Raw genomic sequence first — 19,365 nt, 5'->3', positions numbered from 1 at the left:
AGATCACGGAGGATTCAGTATAAAGGAGCATGCAAATGGAATAGTCTACCAAATGATTTGAAATCAAGAAACTCGTCAGGTAATATATAAGAATAAATTTTTGACGACTTAATTTATATGTAAAGTGAAACTCATTATGATGCCCTTAATCAACTATGTAACATAAAAACTCATTGGGGAACTCTAAAAAAGCTCATTAGAGCCTCCTTTGCCTTATAAGCATTGCACTGAAATCTTTCTGTGAAAGGTTTGAACCCAGGAGTCATTTCTAAAGTAGGTTGAGTTTGATCGTCCGGGTGAACGTAGTCCGGAATAGGACTGTTGTTGTTGACAGTGATTTGACAACCTGTACGGTAGTCATCTTCAGAGTCAAAGTGAGTTGCATTACGTCACTTGATGGTATTATACTCTGATTATTGATCCGATTGGTCAATCACCTCGTGATGTTAGTGGTCGTCTGGTCAGTTAAGCAGTGATGTTATTGGCTATGAAGACTCGTAATCAGTAATTGGTGCGTTCTGATAGTAAGATGACGTATCATTTGTGAAGGCTGGCAATAAACTCTATGGGACAAAGTAAAACTTCTGGTTTGCATATATATTAAAACATTTACAGAAAATAAAAATTGACATCTTGGTTATTCACAAGTTAATGGACGAAAATTCATTTGAAGGATACAGTTCAGAACCTAATCAATTATAACATTTCTGGTGCACCTGCTTTAATCATGATTCGTCATAGCAGACAGCACGTACATGTAGAAACTTAATACACTTCACCAGGTATACGAAATTGACGTTCATCTTTAGTTAGCATTCGATAAAGTTTAACAAAATTCCATAGATGCGTACACCGTCTTCTTATACCGTCTTCTTTGTAGCAAGTACGACATACATCTGACATCTCACTACGGACACAATATATGTACAGACGCAATACATGTACTTCCGATTTCTTTTAAAACTTAAGTGATACTCAGTCAAAACAACACGTTTGCACTTTCTTTCAGGGCAAAGAAATACAAGTTAGTTTAACTAAAAGGCGTAGTCTCCGCGATGAAATACTATTACGAGACCTGTCTTAGTCTGATCCTCTTTCTTTGGCAATACCCTCATTTATTTTATGGAACCTCATTACCAGGTATGTCTCTACTTGGTGAGTCAAATGTAATGTTTTCAACGCAAATGCCAACTTACTTCTACGCATGTGAACATTAATAATATTCATCATTATTACTGAACATGGCTCAAATGTGCGTTATTTCCTTTCAGTTAAAAACGGCCGAAGCGCTCTGTACCAAATGAAATTAAGAATGCAAAGGCGGACAACCGCGGTATGACCGAAAAAGAGGGAATTTACAAACTGTCTTGTACCGGCACCCCACGAGCTTTAAACAAGACGTTCTTAAAAGCGTTAAGTCGAACTTCCTAGCTTGGAGATGATGAAATGAGGAGGTGATTAATTCTACACGAAACAGGGTTTCATCGCTAAAGTTTATCACTTCCTACTTTATCGACGGTCGAGTATTCTTCAGGATATTCACTTTTCAGATCGTATTCGACGATTTTTTTTTCAGAATTGATCAAGTACGCCTGTATTAATACGCTAAAATCAAAAGCATCGAATCAAGAGAAATCATTGCCAAACAGCACAAATGTAATGAGCATGGCGCTTCATTTCATCGCCGAATTAAATAAGCCGCATAATTACCACAAGGCTCATTTGCATACAATGAAAGTTTACAACACCCAACCAGTTAGCCGTATAAAAACGTTACAGATATCGGCATATGTTTAAAACTACATTTTAACAAAAAAGTCAATAACTTCGAAACTCTACGACAGATTTTTCTCTAACTTCAGCAAATAAGTCTCAGAGCTCTCTAGGATTGTATCTGCAAGTTTGAAGTCAATCATATCCGTAGAACTCGCTACAAAAATGCTGGTCAAATTGAACCTTAAAATGCAACGCTAACACATTTGTGAAAGTGGACGCTGAAATAGAGGAAGAGTGCCGGCGGACTATCTCCTATTTGCCAGGGTATTCTTGCCCAAAAGTTTATTGCAAGAAAACTGAGTAATCGGAAACCAACGGCGAGTACAGTTCCCAATACAAGAAGAAAAACTTTATGCTGAATGCAGGGTAAGATTAAAGAACTTCCATTCATCAGACTTTCTTTATATTTTTCCCTCACTTTTGTAAACCAATCTTAACAAAGCAAAATATAGCATCTACCGAAAAACTCTCAACAGTTTTAACGTCACAGGTTTCCTTTTCAAAGAAAAAAGGCTTCCAACTCCGGCATTTCTGAATCTTGCAGCTGCACTCACCTGAAAGCCCTTGTACTTGGTAATTTATTCAAGCTTTTTATGTATTGTACTTTTCATCACATTCGCACGGCAAGTTTGTCACTTGGGGATAAAGATGAAGAAAAATATGACAATCGTCTTATTCTTCTCATGAATCTAACAAGGTCGAATAAATTACCAAATACAAGGGTTTTCGTTGCAGCTGAAAATGGGTCGGTTGGAGTACTGGAGTTGGTGGCTTTATTTCTCCTCAAGACGGGAACCTTCGATGCTAAAAACTGGTACTAGGCGATTTCTGTAGATGTTTGCTGAACAGAAATACTTTAATCGTGCCACGCATTCAGCATACGGTTGTTCCTCTTGTACTGCGAATTGTATTCGCCATAGGTTTCAATTTACTCAGTTTCTTGCAAAAAGCTTTGGGCAAGAATAGCCTTGCAGATAGGAGATAGTCCGACGGTATTGTTCCCCTATTTGTGCGTCAGCTTTCACAAAATATGTGTTAGCGTTGCATTGAAGGTTAAATTTGACCAGCATTTATAATTTTGTGCGGCGAGTTCTACGGTCACGATTGATTTCTAAAAATTGAGAGCTCTAGGGTTCATTTGCTGAAGTTAAAGAAAAAACTGTCTTACGGTTTCGAAGTTATTGACATTTTTTGTAAAACTGCGGTTTTAAACATATGCTGTTATCTCAAACGCATTTATATCTACAAGAAAATAAATAGCATTTTATAAAAGTTCCGCCATTTTTTATTAAGAATGCCAACAATTGTAGAAATCGGTTGAATCGTTCCTGCCTAAAAACGCGATTCAAAACATAACAAACGCGCATATTAATAGGTTCAGGCCTCTTAAAAAAATGGGATCGATACAGCTGTATTATTAAAGCACAGGGTGGTGGTTTGATGTAGAGGTATTTTCAGTTTTGAAGTTTTCTTTCATCATTTCAATGCGAACATTTCCAGATATAATTTGTTAGTGGCAAACCAATTTCTTTCCTTTCATTTGTAAGGTTTATATTTGCGGTGGCAATATATATCGTTATCGTGTTTATTTGTTTATTTACTTTATTATGTTTTTATTTTTATTCGTTAGTACTGTTTGCAACAAATTGAAGAGCCAGAGTGTGGATACTCTGTTAATTACCTGTTTACTTACTTACATAATACTTATTTCTGTGTACTGAATTACAGTTCGCAGTACCGTATACGGTCTTTTGTTTTTCAGGCCTTGCATGTACCTTTGATTCCAATTTGTGTAGCTGGCATCATTCTCCAGATTCTGACTTTCCATGGATCATCCATTCCGGGCCAACTCCGTCCAACGATACTGGACCTGGAGGTGATCGCACAACAGGAAAAGGTAACTTTAGTGTTTAAAGTTCTTTGAATGGTGTCTAATCTCCTGCATGAATTTAATATTAGTTAAAACCGATCAGGATCGGTTATTACTCAACAAGTTGACAAAGGCTTTTCCTATTTTTTTGTTGTTTCATTCAGTAGAGCACTGGCACTTTTTTTTGTACCTATTTTACCTATTTTACTACCCTGTTACCTAAACTGTCTTTGCGGTCCTTTTAGTAAGTAGTGGCTATAAATCGAAATATATTTTCGATTTCTGATATCTTTAATAGCTTTTCAAGTAAGAAACATCGGGTATTTGAATTACAATGTTGGGTCCGATCCTGAAACGTCGTCATTCGTGTTATTCAACATATCTTCTACATAACCGCCATCTCAACAGCATCGCTAAGTGTACACCCAGCCCAGTGTTGAGCACTGAGGTGTGCATGGCGTCTGTCACTAATAAATTTACAATGTAGAACTTTTCGTGAAAATGCCCTATTTTCTAACGCAGTTACGTCGCGAAAATTTATCACTTCCATCTCAGTCTTGATGTAAAACAAATATTTTCGCCTCATGTAAAGGAATCCAAGACAGTCTTAGATTCTAGGTCTCACTACGTCGATTCCGGATCTGGATTCCAGTCTTTGTCAGTGGACCTTAGATCCTGGTTTCCAGTCGTTAATGGAGTTCCAGGATTCCGGATTCCACAGGCAAAAATTCCCCGGATTCCGGAATGCGGATTCCCCTTTATGGGGCGAATATTTAGTCAGAAGCAGATCAGTCTCTTGCTCAATTTTATAGTTAATGTTCAAACGGTTTATGCAAAAATTGCAGAAAGAAGACATACCATTAATCTGAAAAAAAAACTTTTTTTATCGACACAAACTGGCATTTTCTTAACTATAAGGAACTTTCTCATTTCAGAAATGAAAAAGTTGCTTATAGTTACGAAGTGGAGTTGTCAACGACAACAACAATGTATTTATTTAAAGAAATATAAAGTTTACAATACTTTATGTCCTGTAAATAGCTATAATGCTAATCTAGGCAGGACAAGACTTTTAATAAAGACGTTATTAAATAAACATAAGAAAAAAGAAAAGAAAAGAAATTCAATAACATGCAGAAAGAAACACCTTACATATAAATTCAAGTACAGGGGATTTTGTTATTTCAAAAAGACCAAAATTACAACTTCAGTGAAGTAAATACAACATATCGGGTTAACTTCATAAAATATTCTATTAAATAATTAACATTCAAATAATTATCTTCATTACCTAAGACATTAAGGAGTAGTGATTTAATTTTTTTTTTACGAAAATTAGATATGTTGATAGTCTTAACAGAAAGTGGAATAGAATTCCATTAGACGCACCAACTTTAGTAAAGATTTATTCATTTTTTTCAGTTCTAGAGAATTTGACAGAGAAAGATTCTTTTGTGGATAATTGCGTATTATAATGATGTTTTGTATTGATTTTCGCAAACTTATCTAGAAGACTTTTAGGAGCTGTCTTAGCATGAACGTCATACATTAAATAGCTTAACTGTCGAAAGAACAAAGACTGCAAAGGAAGGCAGTTTGATGCAATAAAAAATTAGATTGCATGGTCTCTGGGTTTAGAAAAATAAATTAGACGCAGTGCACGTTTTGGCAGAACAAGTATCTTATTGAGGTAGGTCTGTGGACAGCTGCCCCATGCACAGATACCATAATTTAAATAAGGAGCAATAAGTGCATGATATAAATTCAAAAGAAGATGCCGTGGAATGTAATGCCTCATTTTAGCAAGGAAATTTATTTGTGAAAGAAATAGATGGTTTTATGCTTAGTGTGACTGATCAGTGTTTAATTGCTCCAACTGCTAGTAGGGGGCGTTCCTACAATCCGGGATAGTCTGCGTGGCAGGCACAAAAAGGGGAGGGAGAAGGGGAGGGAGAAAAGCAAGGAAGAGGGGAAAGAGAAGGGAGCGCCTGCTATAAGAGCCGGTGTTTTTGTAATCCGCCCACCATTTTCTCAACTAATCCGATAATGTCACTGTCAATACGTGACCAATCACAAGTACGGGGCTTCTCATCATGGTCCGAACTTAATTGCTTTGTTTACCGGAAATTGTCAAGTTGAGACGCTTTTTTCAAGTGATATCATAATCGAGCGAAATGAAACATTTTTACTGTTCTTGCTCCCGCAGCAAACACGACCAACATAGACTACCAGCAGTCTCTCATTTTTTTACTGCTCGCAGCCTACGACAAACAATGATCAGTTTCGTGTGAATACACAAGACCTTTTATCTTACAACCACCGTGATGGTCACAAAGAACAGAACACTGGCCAGCCTCAGACGCGAATAATGAAAGTAAAGGAGAATTATAAACAATTGTCAAAACGCTCAACGGATAGTTTTTACCAAAAGCTTCAGCTCTCTCTATGCAAATCATTTAAAACTCCATTCAAGACGGTATATGTTTTTGCGGAAAAGGAGGTCTTTTGAATATCGGCATTGCAGATGTCTGGCAAGAATCGCAATCGCTTTGAATCGCTGCTCGGTGTATGGTCAAATCCAGTATACAAAACCTCCTGAGCATCCCTGCCTGCTAAACAAGCTGTTACAGTTGGTTTTAGTTAGGTTTTTAACGTGAAGTTGCTACATGATTGGAGTAATTTTGATCTTCCAAAGCTTATGCCAGTAGAACACATTTTCTTGATGCCTTCGTCATGTTTGTCTCTCACACTAATACACGCCAGGATACAAGCCAATAAGTTACTAATTACGGCTCAGCCAATCAGGAATTTGCGGACGCCAGCGTCCGCAGAAATGAATAAGAAGGGGTTCTTATAGCAGGCGTCCCTTCCCTTCTCTCCCCTACCCCTCCCTTTTTCCCTTTTTCTCTATCCCCTACCTCTTTCGACGTGTATTTTTAAGACATGAAATCGAGGCACGAGGCCTCTCTGCTCGCTGCAACAAGAAAGTTATGAAACATTTTTCCTCTTATCCCTCCCCTTTTCCTTTTCTCCACTTTACTCTCCCGGATGGCGGGTTTGCCCTGACATTTGCTGGGATAATCTTGTGTATCCGGGATTTTGCTAGCTGGTTCTAGCTGTATATGCTTAAATTGATTAAACGGCCACTCCTGTGGCCAAAATTCATGCAAAAATAGATTTGTCATTATTTGGTATCCCAGTAAACAGAGCTCATCCAAAGCGAGACTCGATCCGCCGACATTTATAGTTGACTTGACAATTATTATTAAAAGGAACATGGAGCATAGAATTATTTATCCTAACTGGTACCATTCAGCAGTGTGCCCAATATCTCAAAATTATCACCTATCATGGCTTAGTGTCATTTCATACCAGTTGGTTACTTTTGAACAGGAAAGTATCTGTACTCTACGGCTGGCTATCCAAGAAAGAAAGGTGACTGCGCTAAACTTGTCTCTCAAGCTTTCACCGGAGCGTTTTGTCTATCCTTCTTCTACCATATGCATGGTCCTGCAATAGGAGAGCTTCGGCTGTCCCTTAATAGTACAGTAATTTTTCAAGCCGTGGGAGAGCAGGGACCGAACTGGACTCAAGCGCAAGTCTCTATAAATGGGACAGATAGCAAGGTATATATTTACTTGCAAACAGTGATAAAAGGCCTCCACTTCAATAAGCCCGAAGGGACTGTTGAAATAGTAGAAACGTTGAAGCATGGCAACAAATACGTCCAAATTCGTTCAAAAACCCTCCTCGTTAAATTACAAAATGAAATTAAAAGTTAGTGCAGTCACTTCAACTAAATCAAACCCCACAAGGCCTATGGAGTAATGGCATGTTCAAAAGCTGAGTGTTCGAGTTGTGATTTTCTTTTATGGCTGCGTTGTATCAGGCCTAGCTTAGTTTACATGTAGCGTATCTAATGCTAATGAGCATTGTTATCATTTACTTAAGATTGCGTATACGTGAAGTTCGATGTCGAAAAGGCCGTAATTGTCAAAAGCTCCGCATACCTTTAGGTTTAGTTTGCAAAAGTAGGAGGAAACGTGTCCGATCAAACGCGGGCCGTTGATGGTCTCATAAATCCGTTACGGTTTATATTTTTATTATTTTCTTTCTTGGGGAGGGGGGTGGGGGGCAGGGCATGCAAGGCGAATTAAATACAGTCAGGTCGATAAAATGTATGGCCAGAATTCATAGACTGAGTTACCACATAGTTTCCTTTTCGCATTTTAGCTTCTTTTCGAGGGAGTTGTCGGCAATGGAGAGCAGGGAGACATTTCGTTAGATGATGTGGCAGTGTCATATGTGTGCAATGGTATGGATAAGACAACATGTAGCTCATATTTTGGTACAGCACTAGAGAGATGTAAAGCGGCCGGGAAGTGGTAGGGGAGATTCCTTGATAAGCATAGGGTTTTAAATAAATCGAGGGAAAAGGTAACCGCTTTTTCTGGCTGCAAAATGTTTGACGTTAATCAGGTAGCTCATCTGGTGGCCTCCAGAAGCCATGGAGATTTTTAGGTCTTTTAGCATCTCGTCTAAATATATATCGATTCTATCCCTGGTTCAGTTAACTAACCTCAGTGAACAGAAGCACCAAGTTACTCAAAGCCATCGGTATCACAGTAAATTGGTAGGCAAAACGCTTGTCACAAAGACGCCGTTTTAATATCGACCGGCCTATATGTCACGTGATAACACCTGAGAATAGACTAGCGTTCCATATTCCTTTCCCAGATTCTCCAAGATAGATTTGATTTTTGCCTAAATTATCAAATTGTTGAACGGGAATTTTCTTCAAATGATGAGAACACGCTCTAAGTTCAGAAACTAATCTGTTATCGTTGCAGTTTCGTTTTGTCCAAAAACTCCAATTTTGCTTAACGGAAGTAAGTATTGTTCCAATGGAAATAACATTGGAAGTCACTGTAATATGACATGCGCACCAGGTTACCAGCTTATCGGATCTTCTTCAAGAACATGTCTAAAGACAGGAGTATGGTCCGGAAAGATGACTTCCTGTGTTAAAGGTTTGCTAGCATTTTGAAGTCTTAACTTCTTCTTTTTCGTATTTTAAATTCATCATTTTATCATTATTTTCATCATCGTTTTATGACATGAAAGATGTCAATACCATTTTCAGGTTTTCAATATTAAGAAAAAAAAAAGGAGTGTAGAACCTGGAATCCGAAAAAACAGAGCTTGTAAACTTGTGAAACCACTTTTTTGTCGTTGTAGTAATCTTTCAGTAAACCAGCAAACTATTCTTGACTAGTTACAAAAACTTACACAAGTATCGACACGCCAATTGTAGTTGTTATTTTTCCATGGTAAATTCATGCTAACACCAGTCAATATCAAATAAATTCATGTCTTTGAAAACTATACCTCTCGATTACAATAATATATGCTCTAAGCTAACCTTACCAAACATCGTAAGCGAGATGATTTGTTCTCCGTGACATGTTAAGGTAAACAGATATTGAAAGCCTCCATTACCCATATTTTTTGTTTTTGAATTTAATAGTGTTAGATTCAAATTAAAAATACCTCCTTATATCATATTTATAGCAAAATTCAGTTGATTGATAAGCTTGGGTAAAAAAAAATGCCCTGTACAATGATTAAAAATAAAATAAAATTAAACGTGTCTACTTTATCTTCCCAAACACCTTTGCGATTTCTGGCCCGCTAAAGTCAGTGTTCAGCAGAAAACAATCAGTCTTTTCCCGCCACATCATTTTGCCCCAATGCAAATTAGTAAAGCCTGTGATTTAAACAGCAAACTATTAGAAGCTTTTCTGATACATTTGTTATTGTGCACAAACATTATTTAAAGCTAAGAACATGTCGAATTGTTGCTTTTGTTGTTTTTGTGTTTTATTATTATTATTGTTATTTTTCAGTTAAAGTACGCTTAGCAGGTGGTAACTCTAACACGCAAGGAAGAGTTGAATTAGCCATCAATGACGTGTGGGGAACCATCTGTGACGATAAGTGGACTTTGAAAAGCGCTAAAGTCATCTGCCTCATGCTCGGTTTGCCAGAAGCAATTGCCGCTCCGGGCAATTCGGGTTTTGGGGCAGGCTTTGGAAAGATTTGGCTGGATGAAGTGACATGTGATGGCAATGAGATGTCTATTTTGAATTGCAGACACCTTGGACTTGGAGTCTCCACAATTTGTGATCACTCTGAAGACGCTGGTGTGATCTGTGGAAATATCACTGGTGAGTTAATGGCTCTTTTACAAGACAAACGGGTACATTGCTGTTGTTGTTGGTGGTGAAGTGTTTACCTTAATGGCGTAGAAGTTGTTGCCGGACGACTTGTTTGTCTTCATAGTAAAACACAAAGAGGTGATCAATTGAACGGTTGCTTTGCAGATTTTAATGTTCGACTAATGGATGGCGCCACACCTAATGAAGGGCGAGTAGAGGTGGCCGTTAACGGTGTCTGGGGAACAATCTGTGACGATTACTGGAGCATCGAGGATGCTCAAGTTGTTTGTCGCATGCTTGGACTTCCCCAGGCTACAGCAGCCACCAAGGGTAAATCGTTCGGGAGCGGCATTGGTCCTATATGGATGGATGACGTAAAATGCATTGGCAACGAAAGCTCGTTGTTGCTTTGCAACAGGGCGGATTTAGGTGTAAAGGACTGCGCTCATCTAGAGGACTCTGGCGTTGTTTGTGGCCCACCTTCAGGTAAGTAATCGTAGCAAGCCATAGCTTTGGCAACATTTTGAAATCAGTTTTTTAAATTTTATTTGAAAAATATCAGTAACAAATCGATGTTTCTACTCCGTTTCAGTAAATGGTAAGAATTTTGCTCTTCATATGACTGTGAATCATTCGGATCCCACAGAACAAGCCTCATTTGCAGTTGATGGATGCTTCGACACATGTGCAATTTTCCATGCGGTAATTCAAATATTGTCTTATTCGCAATAAAAAAGTATGTAGGTTTTTCCTATACTACATTGTAGACAATTATTTCAGTTATCACTTTAATGCTGCTGATTTACCTCCTTTTTTATCGGTAGGCATCCGATCCTTGGTTCCAGCTTGATTTATCACAAGATTACCGCATACACACAGTACAAGTGTTTCTCGGCTCTGACTGCTGCCAAAACATTCAGTTAAACATCACTGTCGGGAGCTCGAATAATCTCTTATCTCCAAGTCATTTTTGCTCTTGCACTCCAACAAATTTTCCAAGGAGAGATTTCCGTGTGTTTAGTTGCAGTCCTCCTGCCACTGGTCGTCATTTGAAAGTTACTGCAACAGGGGAAAATGTAACTCTGATATTGTGTGAAATAGTTGTTCAAGCAACTGGTAAGTTATTTTCCTACATTTGGTCGTAGGTATGGTAGATTACCCGACACCCAAAGCATCTGCTCAAAGACCGGGATTTATTTTAGTGACAGATCGAGTGGTAGAATACGTAGTTGTTTTGCGCCAAATGAGAGCCGCTGGCTTAAAATATTGCCAAAAAAGTAATGAGGAAAGATTGCCGATGATTTTTATATGTAAAACTGAGTAAACATCAAAATCAATCGGTTAAAGCCGAAAATTGAAAGGTTAGTCTGTTCTGCGTTTTGTTTTAGTGAGACCACTTGCACATTTATTCCATACCATTAATTTTACCCGCAATCGCTGTTTATAAACAATGAGTTTTCGGTTTTTTTCAGTAACTCCCTCTCTACGCCTTATATTTTTTGGACGCTAAACTGTTCACAAAAATTGTAAAAGTAAACATGAAATCCGAGGCTTCCACTTTAATTTTTGTATGATATATTTTCCTACATCAGTTTAACATGAACCGGTTGCACCTTCTTACTTCAACAAAGTGGTCAGGAGATATTTCTCGAAATTTTTTAATCTCCATCACAGGCGACCCAGACGTAGTGTGTGTCAATAATATGGATAAAATGGGATGATTCGTCGAATCTCCCATGAACTAAAATAGTCCAGAAGTCAAAATATAACAAAACAAAGCTAAAATTCCCTTTTACTCAACGCCTCCTTGTCTTCCCTGGCCGGTTAAAGTGGCATTTTGTCGAGTTGTGCACTCGTAGGTACTATCCACTAAAGAATTAAAGGCCGGCCACAAATTAAACCGGACCATTTCTACATGCCTCCAGGCGAAGCGCTATGAATTCGAGAATATTCGACGATTCCGCTCCAAATTGCCATCGGCTAATCTGCAGGTAAAGCTGCTCCGGCTTCTTGCTCGCTGGCTCCACAAAACCCATCGCGACAGCACGATAATCGCTCGCTCATCAACAAACACTTGACCTTTCACTCCGTCATGAGCCGCAAACCGGCTGGATTACTACGCGATTTGAATATTTCAGCATAGCGACCGCGACCGCGCGACGATACAACACCTGCTATAGGAGGGACGGTACTGCTGCTTCTCGCTCAATCGAAAAGTGTGAGCGAACGATGAACGAACAATGTGACAGCAGCTGAGACAGCAAACGATAGAAAATTCGAACTTGAAAACTGTTCAATACCGGACAGACGGGAAGGGTCTGCTGCGAAAAACAGTATAAAAAAGCAGATTGTATAAGGAAAAGGAAAATAAATTTGTTATATTTATGCTACGACGCGTACTAAAACAAAATGCAACCATCACAGTCGAACTGGAATTTTCCTGATTTTCCTCCAGTTTCTTTATCGAAACCAGAGTTTTTAAAATTAACGATAATGATGAAAATTGAAATGTATTACCTTACTCGACGACAAAGATACCAATTTTCATCTTCATCGGAAAAAAGTAATATTTTCCCACGCATATCGCGGGTCGTCACGTTCCTTGCATGGCGTTACAACTCACATGAAACCGCCTGCCTTTCAACAACTGAACTGAAGACTCCGTGAAAATCTTAGCCAGCCAATAAATAATCGAAGTTGATATAAGTTACCATTATAAGTGAGCGAGGATGCGATGATAGTTCCAGCTACATGTGTTTACAGCGTTTGAAGATTCGCTCAAAACTCATGAGACATGAGCCGTTGAAATAAACATCATTTTCCGGTTTTACAAATTGGGCGTTGGCAAAGTAATAAATAGACTCAATCTATCTTGTACACCATTATAGACGGTTTCGTGCAAAATTGTCAGGTATTTTGTTCCAATCCCGAAGCTCGTTTTGAGGAGATTCTTGGTTTTTCTATAAAGTGTTTTGTGATAAACAGGAAAATTGGTTTGGAATGGGTTGAGAAGAATGAGGGATGAGCACAGGAGATGAAAAAAAAACCCAGTCACCCCACCGAGGGGCTTTGACACTGTGCGCAAATGCCTCACCCTAAGGACAATTCCAGATTTTCGTTTTCTTGAAAAAGCTTAAAATCTAAGTAAAGGAAACAACAAAGAAAATTCAGTTAGCGACCAGAGTGCCGATATCGCGAACAATAAGGGTGTTCTTTCACGAAATGATTAAAGTTGTGTCTGCAGTTTAATGCAAAATCATTCACCATGCTCACGTACCTTTCGACAACATAGGTGTACCGATCGACGTAATATCAATGGTAAAAAACGAACGCTTTTTACTGTAGGAAGATGGCGTCATTATACAAAAGGCGTCTTCACTATGGCATCCTCAATTTCAAATCGTCAAAACCTAATTTTCTCTGCTTGTCAAATCAAAAACGCCTCTAAGGACAAGTGGTGGTAATGTGCTTGTTAGTAAGACGTCCAGCTTAAGGAGTCATTCATAATTAACTTGAATTGGTCAATGCATTAATAAACGGATACTTTCTCCTTCAGCCTTAGGGACAGAGTTCAAAAGCCCAAAATATTTTTATTTCAGCTCTAGCATGTGTTGTCTAGCGATTTGCCTTGAGCTTCTCTGAATTTTCCAGATCAAACAAGCTGTGCCCATCGTACATAATCTCGCCTGCGCTCCCTTGAAAAACTGCACCTGATCAGAAGCCTTCAAGGTCATCGTCTGCCGCGACAACTTCATGATCTATGTTAAGGGGTGATTTTCTGGAACTATCCTGTGGTTTGTCCTTTCTGGTCGTCACTATATTAGCGAGCGCGTTTCAGTTTCTCTCCAGCAAAAGTCTCTATCAGGAGCGTAGCCAAGATTTTTCCAGGTGTGCGCACAATTTTCAAAACTTACCCTAACTTCTCAATCAGTTCTCCCGTAACGTTTCCCCATTACATTTGCTAATTCTGTTGATTGGGTGAGGTTATGCATGGATGGAATGGCACTTGCAATCGGTGAGAAAATTAGGTTAAACACTTTGCCCTCAAGGACGGCTCTCACGTTTTGCTGACACTTTCTACCTTAGAAGGGAAGAGTGGAGCTTTGCCTTCCCCACTCCCTGTAAACAATGTCGTTCGGCTGTTCAAACTTAAACTACCCAACTTTAATTTTTAATGAAGGTATAAAGGCAGGAATCCAAACTGTTTGCAAATGTTCTTCAAAATGTACGCTATTTAAGTGGCGTCTTTCACTGATTTTAACACGAAGATTTTGAAGCAATGTCTAGTGAGTACGAGGGCTAATGCTCCATCGTAAAAATTTGAAATTAAAAAGTCTGAAAAATCTTGTATTTTAGGAGTACACATTTTTAGTTATTTTATAGAGTTGTAAAAAAACACAAAACTGTTTCTTTTTGAATTTGTTATACTCTCATTCAGTTTGAGTGTTTTCAGTCTTTCCGATATGCCGGTATCGGAAATTACTGTAAATGATCGATTAAGCGCCGCGGCGCTTATTTCATTTTCCATGTTAAGGGTGCAGCGCTTATTAGGGAGCGGCGCTTATTTCAACTACAGGTGAAACACAAAGGGGAATATAGCCCATCTATATAGCCTGCTCGCCCCAAAGTGACTGCATTTCGCTTTTCAGAGACCCACCAGTCACTTTTTGACCCTCTCGAATCAGAATTGATGTCCGTGATGTAATACTGGTGGTGAGGTCAGTCTACAAGCAGAGTCGTGAAAAACACCGACACTTTAGCTTTTACCTTCAAAACATTTCTGGCTATCGGGAAGAAAAAAAAAGAAGGAGCTTAAAATACCAAAATAAAATGTCGTTTCAAATTTCACTTTGTCGCCGTGCGAAAATTATTGTGAATCAAAACGAATGAAAGCTCACTCAAATGGGAAGGGGGGGGATTCTTAACAGTTCCAGTTTGCTAGAAAATTAAAAGTTACGAGAAAATACTGGGCAAACTACAGAATGCATGCAAGAATGAGAAAGGAAATAAGAAGCAACAACTTTCTCTTCAATTTTGGGTGAAACGTTTAATAGCGTCAGGAAGACTGAACTTGATTGAGGTTGTTCATTTCACTTCCGTTCCAGCGTGCAGTTCCGTGTCCTTCTAAAAATAGCTTCGCTCCCGACGATCATTCCATGTCATATTTTTTGGACTTTTATTCAGTAATGACGGTACGATCAAGTAATTTGACTCGATGAGTTCTTTAATATCATTTCATGTACTAGTTTCATATATTACGATGGAAAGATCTGCCAAATGTACATAAAAGCAAAGGTAGGTTCCTGTTTACACGTGTAATATCGAATGCCATATCATTTGCGTAAAGCCGCAGTGCACGGCCGTTTGTTTTTGTAGCCTTTTGGTAAAAATTGACAAAGTTTGCGTTATCTTTGCTAAGAAAGTATGTTATTTGTAGCTGCATACAGCGAAATACTACAGAGAAAATTGTAACTGTGCACACGGGCGGTTCCCGATTGGTCTGGCAAATCGAAGAGCGAACTTGAGCTAAAGTAGTCCTGTGTGTAACAAAATTTGTAATTTTCATTTTAGCGCATATTTCAAGCTCTTTGCAAGATCATAAACAAAAGATCATCTTTTTACATTACAAGTGAGAGTTTTTTAAGCGATAGATAGGTTTCAAGAGGCACGATCAATTTTTAAGAATTTTCTTTTCAAATATTCACCGAATTTTGTTTGGAAGTTTTAGCGGTCAAGTGGCTGAGCCATTGCGCATTCATGCAATTATAGTTCTGCTCCATTACGTTTGCCCAATTATTTTATTCAACAGTCTAACTTATCTATAAACAAACTATGTTTTGTGAAAATGGCTTAGTCTAAATCGATGTGGCATGGGTGATATTGACCTTCCAATTTCTACCAAATTTGTGTACCTTTTAAGTACAGAAAAAGTGCTGTGAGAAGTTATAGCCGTTCATAGCTCAGGCTCAACATTTTCAGATAAGAGTAGGTAAAAGAAAGGAGGAAGGATAGTTCTTTGCAACTGTGTGAGTTAGGGTTATGTTACTTTAATGATGAGGCTAGAATCAATTATTGTAAACCTCCTTCAGTTTACCAATATGGCGGCCCCTCGAGGCCTCGTCAAAACTGTCATTCCTGTATCTTTGAAACCAAAGAGAATTCGAGCCTTAGAATATGCATCCAGTATTTAGGACACCATTCTAAGACTACACGCCAAAAATCCGCCAAATCGATGAGGTACCTTATCAGGCCGAAGTTCGAATTTTACAGAAAATCACTCTTAAATGTTACGCATGTGAATTCATGAACAAATCCACAGAATCGATCTTCGTGGAGCATGAGAAAGAGAAGAAAAGGAAGAACTCGAACCGACAAAGAATTTCCGAACGTTTCACGTTGTAGGCGTGCAAAACAACGGCAAAGAATTGTACACAAAAAGTGTGCTTCAGCAAAGTTGCGTTTTTGCTAATTACACCTATTGTTCTTTATTCATCGTTCTCGTTGGCTTCGTCGCTTAGAATTACACGATTTGATATATAGTTTGTGCAAACTATAAAAATATTACTGAGAGCTTCGCTTTTAGCTCTGGCTAAATCTATTTAGTATAGACACACTCAGTGAACTTGGTGATTTAAGCAATCTGATTGGTTCTCTATATCTCGGAGTATTCAACAATATTCACCTCCTAGCGAGTGGATAATGTGCTAGCTCAGTGTTTTTCCCAATTTTTTAGATGGTTGGCGTTTTTGAAAGGAATTAAAGACTTCGAAGTATTGATAACGGCGTTTTTCCATTTACTGTAGCTGAGTTTTGTGCTCGATGGATTGTTTACAACTCCGATTTATTCGCGTAGAAGGGGCCGTTTCGTGAACTCGGCGTTTCCTAAAAAGAAATATTTGGCCCAAAAATCGAAGTTTATTTGTGACAAATTTGAAATTTGAAAGCAAATGTTTGCAGAAATTCTACTTTTCAAGTAACTAGGAGAAAGAATGCTACAGGAAGACGACTTCTTAGTTCGAGCAAACGAGCCGCCATTTTTGTCAGCACTTCTTGCGAAGAACGACAAAACAAACCTTTTTGGCTATAAACTTGGCGAGTCAACAGGAAACAACAAAGCCCTACTTTTCTTCTCAGGTAAGGAAACAATTCAAACTCTTAGCGGTTCCACTTAAGCCATTACGTTGTTGTTTGCAAAGTGATAAACTTGTGAATTGCCATGTTTGAAAATTCTGCGAAGATCTATTTTTAAACTTTCGCGTGATTTGAACCGTCAATCAAATCGTACTTTTAATAGTCCTCCCTGATTTTGTTGAGATTTCTTCGCGTGTGTATACTAAAACAATTATTCTTTTCGATCTTGGTGAATAGTAGCTGTATGATAAAAACAGCGCCTCATGGTACTAGTCACCTCAGATGTGATTGTATAAAAAGTATAAAAGGTTGGTTTACACGTCCCCAGACTTGTTGGCAGGTTTTTGTGAAGTAAACTTGTGGAACGCAAAAAATTCGGCCTGATTTGTTTCCAAGAATTTGTTTTCCAGGCCTAATCTACTGTGATCTAGAGCCATTATGGCTATGCTATTTTTGGGTGTACATATCAGGCTATCAACTCGATGTAAGTTTAAGTTCACTCTTAGCTTGGACTGTTTCCAAACTATTTTTCTCTAAAATCACTTAGCATTTCCCTCAAAAGTCACATGAATGTGCTCTAAAGTTAACTGGTTTGTGGAATACAAGTTTATTGTTTGATTTAAATTATAAATTCGAGTTAATAGGAGCTTCGCTTTTAGCCCTGGCTAAATCTATATATTAGCTTTTTAAAAGACGCGGACGCGGTTGCTATGCTTGAATATTCAAATCGCGTAGTAATCCTGCCGGTTTGCGGTTCATGACGGAGTGAAAGGTCAAGTGTTTGTTGATGAGCGAGCGATTATCGTGCTGTTACGATGGGTTTTGTGGAACCAGCGAGCAAGAAGCCGGAGCACGCTTTACCTGCAGATTAGCCGATGGCAATTTGGAGCGGAATCGTCGAAAATTCTCAAATTTATAGCGCTTCGCGTGGAGGCGCGTGGAACTGGTCCGGTTTTTTTTTGTAGACAGCATTTAATTCTTCTTTAGTGGATAGTACCTATGAGTGCAAAACTCGACAAAACGCCACTTTAACGGGTCAGGAAAGACAAGGAGGCGTTCAGTTAAAGGTATGTAAGCTTTGTTTTGTTATATTTTGACTTCTGGACTATTTTAGTTCATGGGAGATTCGACGACTCATCCCATTTTGTCCATGTTATTGACACACACTACCTCTGGTCTCCCTGTGTGTCCATAAATTTCTTTGTTGTTGTTGCGCTGGCTCTCATTGGAATTTTACCGCTGAATTTACTGGTCGCTGGCTCAAATGTCCCGTATTGGCGGCAAGGGGGTACTTAAATATCTCATTCTTTTTATACTTTATAAGTCACTTTTTCAATAACATAAACTTGAGATCTTCTTTACTTCTTTACAAATCATAATCTTATTTTAGAGCCTTTTGGGGTATTAAAAGAAGTCTGGTTTAAAGAAATAAACACCCAAGACGAGCCTGTTTTGAAGTACCATCCAGTTTTTCAGCAGGCAGCCAACACACTTTCTGTACTTGGTGATTTTTACTTCGCTTCGAATGTTTCTACTCCATATGGACAGCGATTGTCAACGTTTATTCAGGTGTGCCATTATTACTTTAAGTTCATGGGTTAAATTAGTCAAAAATAGTTTTTATTAACTTCCAGTTGATGGCTATGGTTTTGATGGTTATGAATTTATGAACGAGAGAATGTCTAAAGTTGATAGCCGTTGGGGACTCAAGCTGCCTTTTTGAGTGATGAATAAGAAAATTCCTCCGAAATCAATTTATGTATCATCCTCTTAATCAGAAAAATGTGAAAGGTCGTTGTAGTATTTATTAAAAAACAAAACAAAAAACAATAATTTCGGTGTGTGAGAGTCGAGACGAGTTCTCTCGGAAGGAAATACAGTTTTCTTGGTTGTTATCTTTTTATATTGATGCCAATATTCTGGTGAAAAACCTTGAGTAATAACTTCTGAGACTTCGGTTGCTGGCTGTCTATTATTTCTGCGCTTCCATAGAAATATACCCGTGATAAGGCTATGGGGCCTTGATAAGGTTGCAGGCTTTGCTTTTGTCTTTTATAATGTCAGATTTAATTGATTTTTCAGCCTCCAGTAACTGGGATGTACACATTTTACATAACGTGTGAAGACGAATGTGAGTTATGGCTTAATAGAGTTAACCAACCCGACTCCGAGGAAGTACTAGCAGCAAAACTAACAATGAAGACAGGACGACTAAAGTGGGACGAGTAAGAGGCAGTCAAATTAATATACATATTCATCACTTATGCTTCATCAAAAGACCACATTCAGAAAATCTTGAATATCATGGTACTTGAATCAGCCGTGCAGTCAATAAATCATTCCCCTTAAACTTACGCACTAGCTAGGCTC

At 38.5% G+C, this 19,365-nt stretch overlaps 1 protein-coding gene across 1 annotated transcript; it reads left to right on the top strand.

Moving 5' to 3' along the window:
• The first annotated feature begins 1,034 nt into the window (after positions 1–1,034).
• LOC140937937 (uncharacterized) lies at positions 1,035–19,224 on the top strand. The gene is made up of 11 exons (XM_073387498.1): positions 1,035–1,140; positions 3,539–3,673; positions 7,040–7,272; positions 7,880–7,961; positions 8,497–8,676; positions 9,553–9,873; positions 10,030–10,350; positions 10,457–10,566; positions 10,689–10,980; positions 18,386–18,564; positions 19,078–19,224. The coding sequence occupies exons 1-11, from the start codon at positions 1,056–1,058 to the stop codon at positions 19,222–19,224; spliced, it is 2,085 nt and encodes a 694-aa protein (XP_073243599.1). The 5' UTR covers positions 1,035–1,055.
• Positions 19,225–19,365: the final 141 nt, after the last annotated feature.

The sequence above is a fragment of the Porites lutea genome, chromosome 5 (assembly GCF_958299795.1).
Source record: "Porites lutea chromosome 5, jaPorLute2.1, whole genome shotgun sequence".
NCBI classification, from domain to species: domain Eukaryota; kingdom Metazoa; phylum Cnidaria; class Anthozoa; order Scleractinia; family Poritidae; genus Porites; species Porites lutea.
The sequence above is the reverse complement of the archived record's forward strand: the minus strand, read 5'-3'. Positions and strand labels throughout refer to the sequence as shown.

Bases quoted from the DNA above. Each gene is read 5' to 3' on its own strand.
- LOC140937937 (XM_073387498.1), top strand. From the start codon at position 1,056: ATGAAATACTATTACGAGACCTGTCTTAGTCTGATCCTCTTTCTTTGG. The intron at 7,962-8,496 runs GTATGGATAAGA...TTATCGTTGCAG, and splicing joins AGTGTCATATGTGTGCAATG to TTTCGTTTTGTCCAAAAACT. The intron at 10,981-18,385 runs GTAAGTTATTTT...ATCTTATTTTAG, and splicing joins AATAGTTGTTCAAGCAACTG to AGCCTTTTGGGGTATTAAAA.